At 44.2% G+C, this 21,720-nt stretch overlaps 1 protein-coding gene across 5 annotated transcripts in view; it reads left to right on the top strand.

The window, feature by feature from the left end:
- Positions 1–21,720, top strand: part of Vps13d (vacuolar protein sorting 13 homolog D) — a 274,368-nt gene that overhangs the window by 140,194 nt on the left and 112,454 nt on the right. For all 5 annotated transcript variants that reach the window (XM_045149288.1, XM_045149289.1, XM_045149290.1 and 2 more), the window contains 8 exons: positions 1,631–1,754; positions 2,554–2,789; positions 7,251–7,356; positions 12,529–12,692; positions 13,588–13,696; positions 16,613–16,792; positions 19,145–19,261; positions 20,505–20,654. In XM_045149288.1, coding sequence (XP_045005223.1) covers positions 1,631–1,754; positions 2,554–2,789; positions 7,251–7,356; positions 12,529–12,692; positions 13,588–13,696; positions 16,613–16,792; positions 19,145–19,261; positions 20,505–20,654 — 1,186 coding nt within the window. The remainder of the gene's footprint in view (positions 1–1,630; positions 1,755–2,553; positions 2,790–7,250; positions 7,357–12,528; positions 12,693–13,587; positions 13,697–16,612; positions 16,793–19,144; positions 19,262–20,504; positions 20,655–21,720) is intronic.

Raw genomic sequence — 21,720 nt, forward strand, 5'->3', positions numbered from 1 at the left:
GATACAATCTTTTCTAATAGTTTTCATATACTAAATGAATGACTAACATGTCCTTCATAGCAACCCTTCTCTCCCTAATCTAGGGTTTCAGGATGGCCTTGAACTCATGACAGCTCTCTATCCTCTGCCTCCCAAGTGCTGGATTAAAATCATGCACCACCACACTCAGCTCAGTTGCCTTTTTATTAAACATTTTTTGAAATTTTTATTTATTTATTTATTTATTTGGAGGGGGGAGAGAGAAAAAGGAGAAGGCAGACAGAAAGAATGGGCATTCCAGGGCCTCTAGCCACTGCAGACAAGCTCCAGGTGCATGTACCACCTTGTGCATCTGGCTTACAGGGGTCCTGGGCAAATCAAACCTGGTTTCTTATGTTTCACAGGCAAGCACCTTAACATTAAGCCATCTCTCCAGCTCCTCCAGTTGTCTTTAAAAAATACTTTTATTTATTTATTTGCAAGCAGAGAGCAAGAGGGTGGGAGGGTGAATGGATATTCCAGGGCCTTCTGCCACTGCAAATGACCTCCAGATGCATACACCACTTTGTGTGTCTGGCCAGGGAATTGAACCCAGGCCATCAGGCTTTGCAAGCAAGCTCCTTTAACCACTAAGCCAATCATTTCTATTACATGGCTATTTATGTTCTTATCTTCATATATCGACAGCAAGCCCGCCTTTCACTTTTCATCCGTATTGACATTGACATTTCTGAGGACTCCAGTTTCTTATAGAATGTTCTGTTTCCTGACATTGGACGATAGTTTCCTGGATGTAGACTTGGGACAAACATTTGTGGTAACAATGCTGGCTATGTGCCAAGTGTTTCCCATCACATTGGGAGGCCTCTGATGTGTTGGTTTGTTTACTGGTGTGAAGCTTGGTTATTGTGAACCCTACCAGGGCTCTGCATTGCAAAATTACCATTTAATCTTTGTGAAGAAGAGCCATCCATTATTACTCTCTTTCCAACCTGTTAATTTTATGGCTTGATGGTTCCTATCTGAAGAATTTATTATATCAGTGGTTGAAAATGGTGATTTTTGAATTTCTTCATTCACTGGCTGATACTCTTCTGTAAAAGTAAGCTTCCCATTCCTTCCAGTAATAGATAACAACACAGATGTGTATACGCATACATCACCACATATGTGCTCGCTGTCTCCTGTCCTTCTTTCATGCTTAGCTGGCAAGCACTCTTACCCTCTGAGCCATCTCCTTAGCCCCTTTTTTCTTTTGAATGTGTATATGTATAAGTGCATTTGTTTATTCACATTCAGTTGTGTAGGTGGTGTTTGTGTGGTTGTCTTGGGCATGTGGAAATTAGAGGACAACCTTAGGTATTATCCTCAAGGATACTGGGTACTGTCTACCTCCTTTTTTTGTGAGACAGTGTCTAGCCTGGAGCTTACCAGTTAGTCTGTACTGGCTAGCCAGCAAGCTGTAGGGATCTTCTTGTCTCCACCTCTCTAATGCTGGGACTACAGGTGTGTACCACCACACTCAGCATTTACATGGGTTCTATGGTTTGAACCCAGGTCCTCATGCTTGCCAGGCAACATTGTATCCCTGAACCATCTCTCTAGCTCTTGTCTCTTCCTTTTAATGCAGTCTTTGTTTCCTGTTCTGCAGGGATACCCTGGGGAAATGCTTCTTCCTACGAGTGGAAATTACTCTCCGAGGAGCTACATATAGGATATCCTTTAGTGACACAGAACAGTTACCTCCTCCTTTCCGAATTGACAACTTTTCCAAGGTACCCCATGTGGTTGAGGGTCAGCCGGCTGCCGTGTATGGGAGGGTAGAGCTCATGGCACAGTGCAGCCCTGGAGCCCCGGCTTTCAGAAGCTGGGGTGGGAGCTGGTTGTTCTGATTACTGGACAGCCTTGTTCCAGCTGAGGAAATCTTCTAACCCCAAACTTACGTTGTTGACATGATGCCTCTATAGACGTGCCATATGGTAGAGAAAGGAATTCCATTGCTTGGTTGCAGCAGGAATGGGAAGTGCTACTGTGGTTAATTACAGTGAGCATTGTATAATTCTTCCAAATAAAGTTTTAAATTACTTCTTTGGTTAGTGATGTATTTTAGAATATGTGGTTTCCTATGACCATATTTCTAAGTCCTTATTCCTTCTATATTCAGAGAGTATCTCAGGAGACTAGGGAAGAATAGAAGCCATTGGAAGGATCAAATTGCTTTACCTGTATACTTTGTCAAAGCTTCTTACAGCTCTGCAACCAGCAGGCTATGGGCCTTGCCCCTCAGCACGTGGGCCTTGCCCTCAGCGCGTGGGCCTTGCCCTCAGCGCGTGGGCCTTCGGAGATTGCAAGAAGTTTAAAAGAGCATTTGGGGAGGTACATAAAGGCCTTGCTCTTGACTCTTTCTTTTTTTTTTTTAATTTTTATTAACATTTTCCATGATTATAAAATATATCCCATGGTAATTCCCTCCCTCCCCAGACTCTTTCATTTGGGAGGCATCTGGAGCTTGAACCCAGGCATGCTGACTCACTTTCCAGTAATACCAATCTGAACCAACTCCCTGTCTTGCAGGTTCCCGTTGTCTTCACGCAGCATGGTGTAGCTGAACCCAGGCTGCGCACTGAAGTGAAGCCCATGACATCACTGGATTACGCCTGGGACGAGCCCACCCTGCCACCCTTCATCACTCTCACTGTTAAGGGCGCCGGATCCTCAGAGATCAGCTGTAACATGAATGATTTCCAGGACAACCGGCAGCTTTACTATGAAAATTTCATTTACATTGCTGCCACATACACATTCTCTGGGTAATTATGGGTTTACTTACTGTTCATATAAAGTAGAAGATTCTAATACTGGTTTTTAAATTTTAAGCAGTTTCTGTGGAATCATAAGTACCGAGAAAGATTTCTTATGTTACCAAATCCCAAGCTCAGGGGTGCGGAGTCATATAGACTATGCCCTCATCTTTTAGCTAACTTACATTCCACCCAGAGAGGCAAGACTCCTCTTTTTAAAACCCTCCCCACTTATCAGTTCTAGTTTAACAACTCCGATGAAACTATTCCTGTATCTAAATTGCGTTTTTGTTATTGTTATTGTCTGTGCATGTTTTAAGCTTTCTCCTATTTTGGCTCTTTGCTCATTTGAGGGGGGCTCATCTCTAAAGTTGTGCATCTTCCTTCTGACCCCCCTTCCCTCCGTGAATCCTGCTTACGCAGACCCTGAGACAATCTCAGTGGCCAGCAAGCTGCAGTAGAACAGCTGTTCCCACTGGCTTAGAATGATCATCTCCACTGTTGTCTGAAGTGTTCTATGTAGAAAACCCAGGGGAAGACTATGGAGCTCATTCTAGGTGGGCTGCTTGATTCCGAACCCTGGGCTTCTAGCGAGCAGTCATTCCGTCAACGTGGGACTAAAACTTTCTATATCTATGCTGGTGTTACAGGGCCATTAATTGAAAACATGGAAAGTAGCCAAATCTTTAGCATTATAAATATCAATTACTTGTAGAACAGGCCATATAAATTGGTTTCCTTCCAGAATAGGTACCTGTGGCCCACAGAATAATAAATGATATCTGCTCTTTTTGCTGCTTTTTTTCCCCCTTTAGTGGGCAGTTTGAGACAGGGTCTCTCTAAGGCTGGCCTCAAACTCATGATTGCCCTGCCTCAGCCTCCCTAGTGCTGGCTCACACCACAGGTGTGAACCACCACGCCATGCTGAATGTCTGCCTGTGGGCTTTGTCCTCCTCTGCCGGGAGGCCCACCTCACAGCACCAGGCACTCTTACAGAGGCAGCTGCTCCTTCCCCGCCTCACCACTCCTGTGGTAATGATGTTGTTGTCACCCAGCGACAGTGTTTGTTTGCTTGCTGCTTCCATGACACGTAACACTGTGACCTGCTTAAGGCCTAGTGCTGGAAAAACCAGTTCTAAGTCAGCTTGCTAGCCATAGTTGCTCCTCGGTACTGCATAATCCAGCATTCCTGAGCTGGTAACTAAACAACCCGAATGGTGATGATGAGCTCCGAGGAACATGGAGCAGGCGAAAGAGATGCTTTTGGGGTGCCAGCAGATTGAGCCCCTACCCCCCAATAACAAATGTACTTGCAGGTCCACAGAAATGTAGCCTTTTGTTTCACATTTTAGATCACAGAGGAGAAAACAGAGCCCATAGCTTTTAAATGATCTAACCAAGTTCATGAGTCAGGGCAAATTAGTCTAGAAGACAGAAAGAATGATCTGATTCTGTGAAAATTAAGTCAGCTTGAGCCATCTTTTGGAGTACATTAGATATTAATTTGTTTTCATTCTTGGGAGGAATTAGTGAGGAATTAGTGGTGGGGAAGAACACTAGGGTTTCTTTTTTTTGTTTTTTTGCAGTAGGGTCTCACTCCAGCTCAGGCTGACCTAGAATTCACTCAGTAGTCTCAGGGTGGCCTTGAACAATCCTCCTACCTCTGCCTCCAGAGTGCTGGGATTAAAGGCGTGCACCACCACACCTGACCATTTATTGCATTTTTAATATTGGCCATTGCCTCCAGCTATTTCCAATACAAAAAATGTAATAATTTGTTTCCTCAAAAGATAAAAATGGGCTGAGAGATGGTCCAGTGCATATAGCATCTGCTGTGCAATTCTGAGTTTTTATCCCCAGACTCTACCTAAAAGCTGGAAGCCGTGGTGGGCTCTCATGATACCAGTGTGCCTACTGTGAGAAGGAAGACAGAGATAGGAGAATGTTCTGGAAGCTCACAAATGGAGTGGTGAGCAACAATAAAAGACCTCATCTCAAAAAAAAGTGGAGGAGGGTAAACCCAGAAGTTGTCCTCTGGCCTCCGTGTATGTGCGCGTCTGTGCGCATGTACACCAAATCCGTCAAATTTTAAAAAGACCCTAAATATGGATTAACCAGTTACTTCTCCCTCTCCCTTCCTCCCAGACCCTTAGCAGCCACTCGCTGCATCCTGTCTCTCTAAGTTTCTCCATTCTGGATAGTGTGTGTACACAGGGACATTTATGTGAACTGTCGTGTTTGTGTTGAGGTTCAGCTGCACTGTGGCATGTGGCCCTGTTGTTGACATGCATCAAGTCCTGTTGCATGCTTATGCTGTATTCAGCTGGTGGCAGACATTTGGGCTCTTTGCACCTTTGTTTTTTGGGGGGAGAGTTTTTTGGGGGGGTGTAGGGAGGGAGGCACCTTTTGACTATTGCCCAAGTCCTGTTCTGAGCCTGCTTGTACATGCTTTTGTTTGAGGTCCTTTTTCAACTCCTTCCTCTTAATATAAGAGTGGAGTTGCTGGGTGCTGTGGTAATTCTGTTCTTAACTTTTTAAGGATCTGGAAAACACTGTTGTGCTCAGTGGATGAACAATTGTACATTCCCACCAGCGAACTCCAAGGGTCTTATTTTCTCTACATCCTCACTGATGTACTTTGTATGTTATCAGTTTTTTAAAATTTAATTCATTTTATCTTTATTTGCGACACAGAGAGAAGGAGACAGAGAGGGAGAATGGGCATGCCAGGGTGAACAAACTCCAGACGCATATGCCACCTTGTGCATCTGGCTTATGTGGGTACTGGGGAATCGAACCTGGGTCATTTGGCTTCGCAGGCAAACACCTTAATCGCTAAGCCATCTCTCCAGCCCCGTTTGTTATTTTTTATTATGCACATTTTTGCTGGGGGTGAGAGAGTATCTTATCACATTTCTTTTCTGTTCTTCTCTCCACCCCCAACCCTCCCAGGTAGTGTCTCCCTCTAGCCCAGGCTGACCTGGAACTCACTCTGTACTTCCAGACTGTCCTTAAAATCACAGTGACCTTCCTACCTCTGCCTCCCAAGTGCTGGGATTAAAGGTGTGCACCACCACGCCTTGTTCTTTTCTGTTCTTTGTGTTTAACATGTGCACTGTATATTCCTTAATACTTGATGGTATTGTTTATCTTTTCATGTAAAATGGCTTATATGCTATTTGTCTTTGGAGAAATGTCTTCAAATTCTTTGCTTGTCTTAAAATGGCCTTAAATTTTTTTAAAAAATAGTTTATTGATAATCTCTATACATATAGACATTATACCATGATTATAACCTCCTCCCACCACACTCCCTTGCCCACCTCTCCTCCACTGAATCCACTCTTTTTTCCAACTAATGCCTCTTCTATACAGTGGCCTTTTTATTGTTGGGTTGAAAAAGTTCTTTATGTACTGATACCAGTCCCTTTTGACTTGCAAACAGTTCTCCCATTCTATAAATTGTCTCTTAACCAAGGAAAGCATCGCTTGAAGAACATAAGTTTTCTTACTTTGGTGAAATCTGTCAGATTTTCTTTTTGCCACTTATGCTCTTGGTATCTAGAAGAATATATCAGTGCCTCTTTTGATATTGAGGGTTAGTGTAAACAGACAAGTAATCTAAATAAAACCTCACCCACATACCCCAGGGCATAGGTAGCCGGCAACAGCCTGTAAAACATGGACTTTGAAAGCCTTAGAGAAAGTACCACAGGATTGAATTAGAGGAAGGTGATTATTAACCCTTCCCCTGCCCCCCATTTTTCTAATCTGAAAAGAACTGATTTCTTGCCAAGACTTGGGGATGGAGTGGTGGCAATATTCTGACTGGCAGAGTAGAACAAATTGCTGGTCCTTAGTATGTCTGCCTTGGGTTTGGCCTTTTTTTTTTTTTTAAACTCCCTTTGAATGTTGCTAAAATTATCAGGAGAGAGAAACAGACAAATGAATCTTTGATTGTCCAGGAATAATTGTATAATCCTAATCCTTAATACTTCTCAAGTTAGATTTTTCCCTTTTATACTTCAGAGCTTTTTCTTCATTTTGAGGTAAAGTCTTGCTGTGTATCCCAGGCTAGTCTTGAGCCCTTGGCCTTTCTGTCTCAGCATCCTGGGTGCTAAAATTACAGGTGTCTGCCAGAAATTTTTCTTATTTAATGGAGATTTTTTTTTACACTCACTTACAAATACTTCATAAAAATTTATTTATTTATTTATTTAAGAAAGGGAGAGAGAGAGAAAGAGGAAGATAGAGAGAATGAGCACGCCAGGGTCTCCAGCCACTGCAAATGAACTCCAGGTGCATGTGCCACCTTGTGCATCGGGCTGATATTGGTACTGGGAGTCGAACCTGGGTCCTTAGTCTTCACAGGCAAGTGCCTAAACCACTAAGCCATCTCTCCAGCCCCATAAATACTTAAACATACTTGTGTGCGTGTGTGTGTTTTCATACTCATTTATTTAATCTTAGTTTACAGGAGGGAACAGGAAGGCCCGTGGCTAACAAGGCTGTTACCTGTGCAGAGCTGGTGTTGGATGTCTCACCAAAGACCCAAAGAGTCATCCTGAAGAAGAAGGTGAGCGAGCGGAGAACATGGGGGTAGAGCCCCTGGGAAGGGCTCAGGGTTAGCTAGTCTAACGCCTTTGTTGGACAGCCAAGAAAGCGGAAACTTGGAGTGAATGTCTTACTCAAGTTATGGACCAGGCAATCTTGAAGACCCTACCCAGTCCAGCCAGTGCTCCCCACTGATGCCTCACTGCGAATTCCAGCCTTTCTGACCTTCCATGTCCTTTTTAGGAAAAGTGAGCCCCTTTGGTTTATGATTTGCGTTTTTTACTATTTCATTTATCGGCATAACTCTTCCCTAATCTCCCCAAACTGAATTAAATAAAAATATTCCCTTCTTTCACACATATTGGTAAATCAGCATAAAAAGATAAAAAGGCATGTCAGTTCTTTGCAAGTGAGTTTAAAGGAATGTTTTTCTTAATAGACTCAGTGGTAGAAAGAAAGGCAGTAAAATTTGGGCAGAAATATTAACAGTGGCAGGAAGACTGGTCATAAATAGTTGAAACTGAAAGATGACAGAAGTTTGGGAACACATGGATGCAAAAGCCTCTTTGAGGTTGTGGGCACTAGAGGTGTGCAGTTCAAAAATGCCCTGAGGGCTGGAGGGGTGGCTTAGTGGTTAAAGTGTTTGCCTGTAAAGCCAAAGGACCCAGGTTTGATACCCCAGGACCTGCATTAGCCAGATGCACAAGGGGCACATGTGTCTGGAGTTCATTTGCAGTGGCTGGAGGCCCTGGCACAGTTTGGTGAGCATAGTATATACTTTTAGCCATATAGTAGCATCGTTACACTCCTAGGGCTCATGACTACCCCTATTGTAGGTTTTCAGTATCAAGGGTATATTCCCTCCCATGGAGCAGGCCTCCAGTCAAATTACAGTGCTGTTGGTTTACCCCTAACAGATGTGCCACTATTGCATCCACTGGCTCATTTTGCCTGGCTGGCCAAATACAAGTCTTGCAGTGTCCACTGTTGAGCATCTTCACTGGTGGTATCTCTCTCTTCCATTGAACTGCATGCAGCATGGGTTCTTTCAGCATTCTGTCAGCTGGTCTACATGGAGAGGTTTTCATCTTAGCTCCAACAGGGTTTCTCAGTGAGTAACCTTGCTGCCCAAGTATATGCAGTCTTCAGCAATAAGGCCTTACCATCTATTCCTGGTGGGAAACCAAGGGCCTCCGCAATGGACTGTAATGTTTTGGGGGCATCAGGGACCCCCCTGACCAACAACCATCTGAAACATATCCCATCCATGGCACTGAAAATTTTCTAATAACAACCCATGGCTCCTGTGTGTTCCATTGTCCAAAAAAGTAGGTTTCCATATGACTTATTTATATCCTCTTAGATTTTGATTAGCCCTCCCTCCACCTTTCCTTACTCAATCTCTTCCCCTGACCTCACTTAGGTCTTTACACCCCCATTAATTTGTTCTTCTACTTACATATATATTAATTTTCAAATGTATTTATTGGAGGGAGGAAGAATGGGTACACTAGGTCTTCCTGTCAATGGAAATAAGCTCTAGACGCATCTGCCACTTGGTGCATGTGACTTTATGTGGGTCCTGGGGAAGCTTTCCCAGGCCAGCGGCCTTTGCAGATACTGAGCACCTTGAATGGCTGAGCCATCTCTCTAGCCCAAGCTGAGGTTATACAACTTCTTACAGATTTCTAATGGTCAGGGGATAACACACATGGCCACATGGGCTGCTTTCTTTCTTTTTTATTTTTATATTTTGTTATTATTACTTTATTTATTTATTTGACAGTGACAGACAGAGAAAGAGGCAGAGAGAGAGAGAGAGAGAGAGAGGGGAGGGGGGGGAAATGGGCGCACCAGGCCCTCCAGCAAACAAACTCCAGACACATGCGCTCCCTTGTGCATCTGGCTAATGTGGGTCCTGGGGAATCAAGCCTCAAGCCGGGGTCCTTAGGCTTCATAGGCAAACATTTAACTGTTAAGCCATCTCTCCAGCCCAATGGGCTGCTTTCTTTATCAGTCCTATCTGAAGGTTTAGGAACCTTTTTTTTTTTTTTTTTTTTTTTTTTTTAATTTGAGAGAGAGAGAGAATGGATGCACCAGAGACTCCAGCCACTGCAAACGAACTCCAGACACATGTTCCACCTTGTGCATCTGGCTTATGTGGGTCCTGGGGAATCAAATTGGGGTCCTTTGGCATTGCAGGCAAATACCTTAACTGCTAAGCCATCTCTCCAGCCCTAGGAACTAAATTGTAAGGGAAGAGAAAAGGAGAAGAAGAAAATGGTACATCTCCATTTTTTTTAAAAAAAAGTTATTTATTTACTTGCAAGGAGAGAGAGAAAGAGAAAGTATTGGCTTGTCAGATCCTCCTACCCTTGCAAAATAACTTCAGACACATACACTGCTTTGTGCATCTAGCGTCACATGGGTACTGGGGAATTGAACCCAAGCTATCAAGCTTTGTAAGCAAGTACCTTTAACCATTGAACAATCTCTCTAGCCTTACCTCCATTAGGAATTTTATTAAATTTATTTTCATGGAGGGGTGTGGGACAGAGAATGAGAGAGAGAAAATGGGTATGCCAAGGCCTCTTGCTACTGCAAAGAACTACAGATGCATTTGTCACTTTGTGCATGTGGCTTTTTACATCAGTACTGGCGAATTGAACCTGGGTCATCAGGCTTTGCCAGCAAGCACCTTTAACTGCTGAGCCATCTCTTCAGACCCATCTCTACTTATATATATATATATATGTATGTATGTATGTATGTATGTATGTATGTATGTATGTATATAAAACAGGTTATTCTCTTTTATCCCTTTGCCTTGCTCCTGTTACTCTGGAGAGGGGTTATGGTATTCACTGTGGGGTCATGAAGGCCTCAGTCAGTCCCTGTGAGGTAGTGGGGAACCATGCCTCACAACATTCCTCCCCACTCTCTGGCTCCTACAATTTTTCTACTCCCTCTTCCACAATGTTCCCTGAGTTAGTTGGCAGTCTAATTTAGTGTTGAGTTCTCTGTAGCCTCTGGTTTTCTGTTTTTTGTTTTTTGTTTTTTTTTTTTTGAGGTAGGGTCTTGCTCTAGCTCAGGCTGACCTGGAATTCACTTTGTAGTCTCAGGATGTCCTTGAATTCATGGCAATCCTCCTGCCTCTGCCTCCTCAGTGCTTGGATTAAAGGTGTGTGCTACCACGCCCAGCTGGTTTTCTGTTTTGATAGGTTTTGATTGACCACTGTGTTTGTCACCATCAACCTGAGACTGGCTGTGTTATGTTGTCGTCACTCCCCCTGAAATTTCTCCTGGGCTGTAGCGGAATGGAAGAGGTGGCACATTTCATGGTGGGCAGTCGGCTGACTTCTTATGGATCTTGGTTCTCTTCAGTTTTCGGTGTCATCTGAATAAAGCAGATTCTCCAAACAAGAGAGAGATCAGCTTGAGTTAAGGAGGGTATGCAAGTTTGAGGATTTATTTTTTTATTTTTATTTTTGGTGTGCAAGCTCACCGTTCTTTTCCAGAGAGCAGTGAGGGCTTCTCCCAGAGTCTGTGATTTTTCTTGGCAATGGGATTCTGACTTGGTATCAGATACGAGTTCTCTCCTACTGAGAGGGCCTCATGTCCTATTAGAGAACAGTTTTGGTTACCCACCGAGGTGTGCCAATACTGCACAAGTGTGTACTTCTTGTCTAGCCGGTTGATTTCATATTTTTCAGGGTCCCCTGCTCATTCATGCTGTTGGTGACGGTTTTCTTCTAGCTGCTCCTATAGTACTTTCTAGTGCTGTGAGGCTGGCCAGGAGGGAGCTACTTTCCCTTCAATTCCAGCACGATATTCCAGTGTCCTGTTCTACGGTGTCTTCAGCAATAGGGTCTTTCTTAGCTCTGGCAGGCAATCAAATGCTTTGGAAATGGCCTGCATTGCTTTGGGGACCTCATGGTCCCCCGGCCAACAGCTCACTGAGGGGGGCAATCCAATTCTGGGCCTGGGGATTTACTGGCCAGAGTCCATGATTCTAAAGTTAAACTTTTCCAACTTCTGTCTGGACTGTCCCCACTCCCCCTTTATTGGTGGTTATATCTTGTAGACTATCTAGCCAGAATAAGGTTTTCTACTGAGCTCATTCATGTTGCTTTCTCCATTTTTGAAGTGGAAGTGTTGTTGATTGACAGCTCAGGAGAAGCCTGTGCATAGGGCAGACTGGAAAGGAGTCCTGTGTGGCAGCGCTCCTCACTGGTCTTCTGGCTTTGACTCACAGTCTAGCATGTGCAGGACACTAAGATGCTTCCTGCCTTGGCTTGTTGCATGTCGTGTGGCCAGGGTTGGGCTGTGAACATAGTGGTAGGTATGTGGGCATGGGAAATGGAGAATGAGGCCTGCTTTCAACTTGGGGACATAGGAGGCGGCGGCAGCCAGTGGAAAGTCTCACTTTCAACTCTGGTTCAGCCACTTTAAGGTGGATGATGTCCTATAGTTCCCATTCTTTGAGCTTGATTTTCCTGCAGCCTCTCAGGCATACTAGATGAATCAACTGACGTGCTTACTGTTCAGAAAGTACTGTGTTAGGAGATGTGATGGTAAGAGCCTAGCACAGGCTAACGGCGGCCGTACCATGTACCAGGCATGTGCTAAACACCTTGTTACTGTACTTATTAGGACAACTGCAAAGGTAGCTTAGTTCTCTTTGGCAGGACAGCAAACAGAGGTTCTGAGAGATTAGATACCTTGTCCAGGTCACTCACCTAGCTGCTATGCCTCAGATCCCTGCATTTTGACTTTGGTGGTCATATTACACACTTTGATGTCTGCTTTGTAGGATGTAGAATGCAGGGCTGATGATGGGGCTCCCCAGAAGAGCACTGCCTAGCACGGGCAAGACCTTGGGTTCAATCCCGAGCATGTAAAAAAATAAGTAACATCGAAGACCATAAAAGCTGTTTTTCTGACACATAGGCCCCATGCAAATAAGTTGATGCATGTGCCACTTTGTGCGTTTACATGCATACTGGCCCAGGCTGGCAGGCTTTGCGAGCAAACACCTTTAACCACTGAGCCGTCTTCCCAGCCCTCAGCTCAGCCCTTGTTCAGGGTGGACACATTCCTAGTAAAGAGCTTAGTCCTCAGAGACAGTCCTTCTGGTGCAGAGCTATGTGTGACCCACAGCGTGGCTCTTTTGTCTCTGTGTTTTGCCCATCAGGAGCCAGGAAAGCGTTCTCAGCTCTGGAGGATGACAGGAGCAGGAATGCTGGCCCATGAGGGCTCTGCTGTTCCCCACAACCCCAACAAGCCCTTGGCTGCGCGCTCCACCGAGGGCTCCGCCATCCTGGATATCGCGGGGCTGGCCGCAGTGACTGACAATAGGTAATCTGCCGGGTGACTTCCGAGTCAAGCTCATTGCTTTCAAATTCAAACTTGGGAATTTGTCTCCCCAAATAGGGTTCTATAAACTCGTACAAGGATTGATGTTTTATTTCTAAGTAAATTTTTTTTTCTTTCTGGTGTTTTAAGGTAGGGTTTCACTCTACCCCAGGCTGACCTTTAAAAAGTGTTTATTTTTATTTATGAGAGGGAGAGAGAGAGAATGAGAATATGAATTGTTGCTAGGGCCTCCAGCTGCTGCAAATGAACTCCAGACACATGAGCCCCCTTGTGCATCTGGTTTACATGGGTCCTGGGAATCCAATCCAGGTTCTTTGGATTTGTAGGCAAGTGCCTTAACTGCTAAGACATCTCTCCAGCCCGAGAATTTGTGTGTGTGTGTGTGTGTGTTTTGGTTTTTCGAGGTAGGGTTTCACTGTAGTCTAGGCTGACCTGGAATTCATTCTGTATTCTCAGGGTGGCCTTGAACTCACGGTGATCCTCCTACATCTTCCTCCTGAGTGCTGGGATTAAAGGCGTGTGCCACCACGCCTGGATATATTTATATTTTTATCCCAATGGCTCAAGCTTGTCAAATTCCCAAAGACAGATTCCGTGCCACCTTGTGCATCTGCGTTACGTGGTTACTGGGGAGTCAAACTTGGGTCCTTAGGCTTTGCAGGCAAATGCCTTACCCGCTGAGCTACTTCTCCAGCCTGTGAACTTATATCTCAAACCTTTATTCATCTTTTGTCACCGAGAGACCCTTTAGTGCCATATGACTGAAACTAAGTTACCCCACTAGATTTGCCGGGTAGAAATTGCTCGGAGGATCGCAGCACAGCCTGATCCTCAGCTTCTCGCTGGCCCCGAGGACTCAATGCCTTTCTTTATCCAGGTATGAGCCGCTGATGCTGAGGAAGCCGGACCGCAGGCGAAGCACCACTCAGACATGGAGTTTCCGCGAGGGGAAGCTGACCTGCGGCTTGCATGGGCTGGTTGTGCAGGTCAGCAGCTTTTGGTACCTTTGGTTTCAGCACATGGGGTTTGGTTCTTCCTTGAAAAAATGTCCGCCCAGCTTGACCAATCATTATAGAGCGCTACTCTTAATAAAGGGCATTCAAGCTTTTGTGGTGCAGCCGTTTATACCTGGGAAGGATTCTTGAGAGTGACAGACGCAGCGTGCTCTGGGTGATAGCTTTTGCCTGTTTGCCTCCCTCCTTACTTTCCTCCTTTCCCCTGAATTTTTTTTTTTTTTCTGATGACATAAGTTGCCTATGTACTTTTTAAAAAAAGGCAATAAAAGTATCCACTAAAAGCCAACCCCGAGTTTTAGCCTCCTGGAATTAGTTTAGTAGACATAGCAGTCTTGGCTGCAGGAGCTAGCTCGTGGGCTGTCCGTAATCTTGACTTCATTGCCGCATGCGTAGCAGTGTCCGAATCAGTGTTTAATTGTTGCAGCAAATGTCACAGGCACCACTCCTCTCTCTTCAGTACAGCCTTTCTGTTGCACGATGCATTCTCAGGCACTTTATAAGCAATAGGAGTTTTAAGTTGAGATTTTTTTTTTTTTTTTGCCTTTTCTGTAAGCTGGGAACAGACCCACGGCTCTGAGATGGGGAGATAGGAGGGTGGCTCGGCGCTTTGCATATATTAACAGGACAGTATATGTGACTGCCTACAATTCTGTCCCAATTTGGGTTTACATGAACGCACACATGAGGCCCTTCGCAGAGACTCTTGGCATCTTTGTTCTTGGTAGAGCCAGGCTGTCCTTTCACAGGGGAGGCTGTGGTCCAGGGCAGTGTGCATGACTCTAAGGAGTCTCCCCACTTCTAGTTGGTGAGATTTATTTTCTTTATCTCTCTTGCCCTGAGCTTTTTCATCAAAGGCAAGCTGCTTACTTATACAAAGCACACATCTGGAATGGATTTGTGATTTCCAATTAGCAATACAGTTCAGACTTCTAGAGGCTAAAGAGGGCTTGTTATAATTGGTGGATTCCGGGTCTGACCCCGACTTTACTTCTAGGTTTTTTTAAACCCCATGTAATTCCAATTTTCTTGGAACATTTTCCTCCCCCCGCCCCGCCCCAATCCCTTTCTTGTGTTTGTTGTTTCCTAAATCTGTTTCATCATTTCATTGCTTGTGAATAACCCCATAATAATAGTATTCATCAGAGTAGAATGTGTTTTGGTTAGGGAAATAGGCTTATTTCAATCTTCTTAAGCTAACTAAAGCAATTGAAAGTATTAAAACATTTTTCCAACACTGTCCTTATTGAGTTATATATGCATTTTCTAAACTTACAAGTTACAGAAGTCTTTCCTTGTATTGAAAACTCTCCTGTGAATTCAGCTCAGAGTTTCCTTTTCATTACTCAGTATTTTATTTTATTTTATTTTTTTGATTTTTCGAGGTAGGGTCTCACTCTAGCCCAGGCTGACCTGGAATTCACTATGTAGTCTCAAGGTGGCCTTGAACTCATGGTGATCCTCCTACCTCTGCCTCCCAAGTGCTGGGATTAAAGGCATGCGCCACGACTCCCAGCCATTATTCAGTATTTTAAAATGAGCTAAGGGGCTGTGCAGGGCGGCACACAACAATAACCCAAGCACTGAAGGAGGCAGAGGCAGGTGGATTATGAGTTCAAGGCCAGCCTTTGCAGCCTGTGAGACCCTGTCTTGAAAAGCAAACAAATGGAATTCAGACATTCATTTGCATTTGTCCTCAGTGGTCCATGGTGCCCTCCACCAGCTTTATCTTGGGACTTACACTTCATGTGGGATATTCTACAGCAAGGATTTTTTTTCCCCCCCAACAAGTTTATAGAACTGGGCATCCGCTGATAGTCCAAGAACTGTATTACATTTGAGAAGAGACTCCAACTTCGAATATTTGGGTTAGTTGTTCAGGTTTAGGCATGTGTATAGTGTACATGTGTGCTTGTATGTGAGTAGGCACACTTGTGTGTGTGAAGGTGTGCACACATGTGGAGGCCAGAGAACAAGCTCAGATGTCGTCCTAAGGTATGCTGCCCACCTCTTTTTGAGACAGGGTCTCTCATTGGCCAGGAGCGCACTTAGGCTAACATGGCTAGTCAGTGGGCTCCAGGGATCGTCCCGTCTCTACCTCCCCTGGTGCTGGAATTACAGGCACATGCTACCATGCCTGGCTTTAACATTGGTGCTGGGGGTTGAAGTCAGGTCCTCATGCCTACCATGCTTACACAGCAAGCACGCTACAAACTGAGCTTTCTCCCCAGCCCCAAAGGTTTTTGGTTGTCGTTGTTGTTTTGTTTTTTAATGACTAAAATTTATATAAGGGCAGAATGGGCAAGGAGACAAGAAAAGGTAATGAGGGATGAATATGATCAAATATATCATACACATATATCAAATTGCCAAAAAGTAAACTAAATTTCAAAGTAGGGCTGGAGAGATGGTTCAGCAGTTAAGGCACTTGCCCGCAAAACCTAACATCCCAGGTTTGATTCCCCAGTAGCTGTGTAAAGCCAGATGCACAAAGTGGCATATGCATTTGGAGTTCATTTGCAGTGGCTGGAGGCCCTGGTGTGCTCATTCTCTCTTTTTCTGTCTCTGTCTGTCTCTCTCTCTCTCTCTCTCTGCTTGCAAATAAAGTTTTTTTAAAAAGTTCAAAAGAAAAAATGATTTAAAAATTAAAAATAAAGGTTGGATAAAACCAATTAACTATTGATGGAGTCATCTCTTACATAATTCCCCAAATTCATGTGGTATAACTTACATAATCTTACTTTTCATACGCTAGTAAGACCAAATAAACATTAATGATTATGACCTTCCAAAAGGAGCATTTAAGTTCAGTAACCTTTTTCAAATGGTATATAATATGACAGTCTGACTTTGCCTTTTCTTACTCATTTTTACAATGATGTCTTTCAGGCCAAAGGAGGTCTTTCTGGATTGTTTGATGGAGCTGAAGTTGTTCTTGGTCCTGACTCATCTGTGGAGCTTTTGGGGCCAGTTCCACCCGAACAACAATTTATTAACCAAAAAATGCGGCCTGGTTCTGGAATGTTATCCATCAGAGTCATCCCCGATGGGCCAACTAGAGCACTCCAGGTGATCACCTGTCATACAGGAGCTATCTCTTCCTCATGCTTAGTCATTGAACAGACTTATGCTAGTGTGAAGATATGTCTTTATCTGTGAAAAGGGGGTAGGGGCTACATCCTAAAGTTATGAGTAGGAAGTAGAAGTAAAATATAAGTATAAAGAAAAAGCATCATGCACGTAAGGTCTTATCTAACAGTGTAGGAATTAGCTAGGGGGGCGGTGCACACTGCTCCTGGCACGTGGGAGGACTTCCGTAAGTTCACGGCCAGCCTGGGCTACACAGACCCTATCTTTTTTTTTTTTTTTGGTGGGGGGGGTTTTCAAGGTAGGGTCTCATGTTAGTCCAGGCTGACCTGGAACTCACTATATAGTCTCAGGGTGGCCTTGAACTCATGGCTATCCTCCTACCTCTCCCTTCCAAGTGCTGGGATTTCTAGTTTTAAGCAAGTTGGAAGACACACACCTAACCTTTGAACTCTAAGCGATCTACCTACCTCTGCCTCCCGAGTGCTGGGATTAAAGGCACCACCACACCCAGCTACAGACCCTATCTTTAAAAAAAAAAGTGTAAGCACTAAGGAAGATAATATGAAGAACAATGTGTACTAATATTATCAGTGTTATCACTGATAATTTAAATAATTGACATACTAACAAAAGATATGAGGTCCCCAATCAACCAATTAAAATGTTGTGTCATGAGGGCAGGCTTTGTAGAAAGGTCTTTATTTTGGGATTTAGAAATTGGGGGAGCTTTCTACAAGAAAGAATATGTAAACTGATCTCTGTAGGCTAATAGGAAAGAGGTAACTGAGTAGAACAGTAAAGGCGGAGGGCCTTTGTCTTAGTGACACAGTTTCACCCAGCAGGAAGGTATTGACCCAGTACAGAACCAGGTACAGTTCTGGTACTTAGCATGTGCCAGGGAACACACAGAATTCCTTGTCCTCTTACAGTTTATTCTAGGGGAGTAAAGATTTGGAAATAAGTATAAAAGACTAAAATCACATAGTGTTTGGGATGCTGATTAGTCAAGAAACGTAACAGAGAAGTCCTTAGCCTGACTGGCAAGTAAAATATGGTAAGAAATAAGGCTAATGATAGAGTTTAGATAGGCCCAGGACATGAGAAGCTGGGATACTAACGATAGAGTGATTTATCTAAGGCAGGTAGGCGGGAGTCAGGGACTGGCATCATCAGAATGTGATTGGGGTCCTCCCATGACTGCCATGTGGAGAGGTGGTGGGCAAAGCTAGAGGCAGCGAAAGCCCAGATCATCCTTGCAGCTGGATGTGGATGTGGGACAATGAGGGCCTGGACTGGAACAAAGGGCAGGGTGGGCTTGGGAGGATGGAAAGAAGCGGTGTAACTGGAGCGTATTTAGTAATTGAGGGTGGTGGGGGGACTGAATCAAGGATGACCCCAGGATTCCTCCCTGGTCACTGAGGGGACGACAGTTCAGATCACTGCTGGAGCACAGAGCATACATGGGGAGTGAGGAGTTAGGTTTGGCACTTGTTGAGTTAAGGTTGCTACGTGAGTCTATGTGACAACGTCTGGAAGTCAGTGTGAATACAGGCCTGAAGCTCAGGGCGAGATCTGTGCTGGAGTGGCCTTAATCAGTCGTATTGTAATTAGGGAGCAAGGAAAAGAAAATAGTGAACTGTAGTAGTGATTTTTCTTCTAAAGTTAAATTCCACCTTAGAAAGTACTCTCTTTAAGTAAGTCAGAAGTGAATGCCAGGACCTTGAAGTTCACATGCTGTGACTGTGTCATTCCATGCCCTGGCAGATGTCCCACCTTACTCTGTCAAACTGGCAAGGTCCTCAGCTGGTGTGTGCTGCACAGATGTAGGGCCACATTTGCTGTCCCCATCTTGCATTAGTGCTAGGAAGCACTTAGCTACCAGAGGACTCTTGAGCATATAGCGACTTTCTTATTTTGAGGTGGGGAGGAGGGATTTGAGGTCTCATTCTAGCCCTGGCTTGAGTTGGGATTCACTATGTAGTCTCAGGGTGGCCTTGAACTCACAGTGATGCTCCCTACCTCTGCCTCCCAAGTGCTGATATTAAAGAAATAATGCCACCACACTGGGCTTTTTATATAGTGATTTTTAAAAAATTTATTTATTGGTCTCTTGCCACTGCAAATGAACTCCAGACACATGAGCCACCTTGGCTTACATGGGTTCTGGGGAGTCGAACCTGGGTCCTTAGGCTTCTCAGGCAAGCACCTTAATCACTAAGCCATCTCTCCAGCCATCATATAGTGACTTTTGACCTACACAGTTTACATGGGTTAGAATGGATTTCCCTGTGGAAGTGAGAACCCTCTGTATACTGTCTTATTTGTCCTCAGATATCAGATTTCAGCCAGCGGAAAAGTGATCGTCCATCTTATGATGCGGAGGACCTTCCTGTTACTGAGCAAGAGCTGCGGAAACTGAGGAAACCACACACAGAGCAGGAACTGGAAGTAAGTTTCAAATGCTGAAGGATTTTTTTCTTTTTCTTTTTGAGAGACAGAGAGAAATTAGCCTTGCCAGAGCCTCCAGCCTGGAATGGAACTCCAGATACATGTGCCACCCTGTGTGTGTGACATTGTGTGTTTGCATCACCTTGTGCATCTAGCTTTACATGGGACCTTGGGGGTTGAACATGGGTCTTTGGGCTTTGTAGACAAGAGTCTTAACCACTAAGCCCTCTCTCTAGCCACAAAGAGTTATTTTCTTGATCAGCAGTTTGCTGAGGATTTCTCTCGGGGATTGTTTTCTTTCTGCCTGGTGTAAGTTCTGAATCTGGGTGTTGCTTCTCCTTCTCTTAACTGTGACCACAAGGATGTGGGAAGTCATGTCAGTGATGGCTAAAATTGATCTGGAATCATAGCCTAATAAATGTTGCTAAAGCAAGTTGACACCAAAAAAGCGGGGGAGGGGAACTAAGCGATTTAAAGTCAACAATTAAAAAAACTAGAAGGTTTTCTTCTTTCTCCATCTAATTCTTAACATCTTTCCTCTCTTCTCTTTGGTTGGACATTAGCAAGAAAATGACAAATTTTCAAAGGGAAATGAGATAAACATGAAAAAGCGTACTTACTTGATACTCAATTAAAAAAAAAAAAAACAAAGAAAAAACCTTTTATTTATTTGCAAGCAGGAGGTAGAGAGAAAAAGAAAGAGAATGGGCATGCCAGGACTTCTTGCTACTGCAGAGAAACTCCAGACACATGTGCTACTTTGTGCATCTGGCTTTATGTGGGTGCTGAGGACCTGAACCTGGATTAGCAGACTTTGCAAGCAAGTGCCTTTAACCACAAAGACATCTCCCCAGCCATGATACTCAATTAAAAAAAACAACGAGCGCCTATGTAGGAGGCACCATGTTAGACTGTGTGAAAGCACATTGAGTAACCTGCTAGAAGCTCACATCCCAAATAGATAGGTTGTCAGATCACTTTCACTCCTTTACTGAAGAATGTCTGAGATGTAGTCGAGAGATCACTACATTCCTCTGGAGTTCTGGCCTAGCTGTGAAGTCTCCCAAAACAGGAAGGTCTTAGGGAGACAAGGTACTTGAGCCCAGAAGGTGCATGACAGACTTCAGTTTCCACCAGCTCAGAGGCAGAGTCCAGGGATTGAAAACTATTCATTTGCTTATATTTTGGCTACCATAAACTCTGTTTTTAAGCAATCAATGTGATGCTTTTGATTTCCTTTCAGGTACTTGTGCGGTTAGAAGGTGGAATTGGTATCTCCTTAATCAATAAAGTTCCAGAAGAATTGGTCTTTGCAAGTCTTACAGGCATCAATGTCCACTACACCCAGCTGGCAACCAGTCACATGCTTGAACTCAGCATACAGGATGTCCAGGTAAGCTATTCAGTTCCAGAGTGAATAATCTTATTTTCATGCTAAACACCCAGCCGAATTTAATGTTTGGTGTTCTACAAAGTTTAGCATTTGGGGGAAAGTAATCTTGTGTCAACAACAAAATCATCTTATGGAGTAGTTTCCACCCATATTTGTCTCACTAACTAATGTTTTTCTACAGGGGAGTTATAGATATACTAGCTGGTGTGTGAACACCTTGGGTTAAGTCACAGTGGCACGGAGGAAGTTGAGCCATAGCCGTCATTCAGGGGAGTAGAGGGTCATCATAGGTGAAGCAGTCGGGTCTGGACTTTCCCTTCTAGACAAGATGGAGTAATGGGATTGGCTCTCTCTTCCGCCTGACACAACCACAAACTCCATAAAAAATGAGGAGCTAACTTTAGGACACTGGATGTTAGACCCTAAAGGACAGTGACCCTGCACAGTGGCAAACAAAAGAGGTGAAACAGCTTGAGCACTTTCCCGGCCATGGTGCTGGGAAAGGAGACTAAACAGAGCCCTGCACAAAGGATCCGTGATCAAAATCAGGGCTGAGCGTTCATGGAGACCAAGACAGCTATGGTTACATGCGTGTGCCTGAGAAAGAGAGCTGCACACTAAATCTGGGGCCCTAGAGAAGGTCCCCCCTGAGTATTCAGTATTGATAAGTATGATCTAAGGGAATAGTGCCTGGTACTCATAGGCTGGGAATGTGGCCTGCCCCTGCCAGGTGGACTAGAAATCTAAAATGTGCCTCCATGGTTAATTAGCCTCATTAGCCTCGAACTGAGCTCTGCTCTGATCATGCCTGGAAAATCATTAAAAGGAAGAGCTGAAAGGGTCAACCATTTTCAAGTAAATTAACTGTATCCTGGAACAACACTCAAGGAGATTTATTGTAATACAAAAGTGTCCAGCACCCAAGGCCAAATCCACTGGCTGACAGCCTGTCAGAAGTTGTAAATGAGCAGGAAGCACGCCAAAATGACAAGAATAAGCTGTCAAAACGATCCTGAACTAGCAAATGTTAGGGTTTTCAGAAGACATTAAAATTCTTATTAGAGGG

This window comes from Jaculus jaculus, chromosome 5 (assembly GCF_020740685.1).
Source record: "Jaculus jaculus isolate mJacJac1 chromosome 5, mJacJac1.mat.Y.cur, whole genome shotgun sequence".
NCBI classification, from domain to species: Eukaryota; Metazoa; Chordata; class Mammalia; order Rodentia; family Dipodidae; genus Jaculus; species Jaculus jaculus.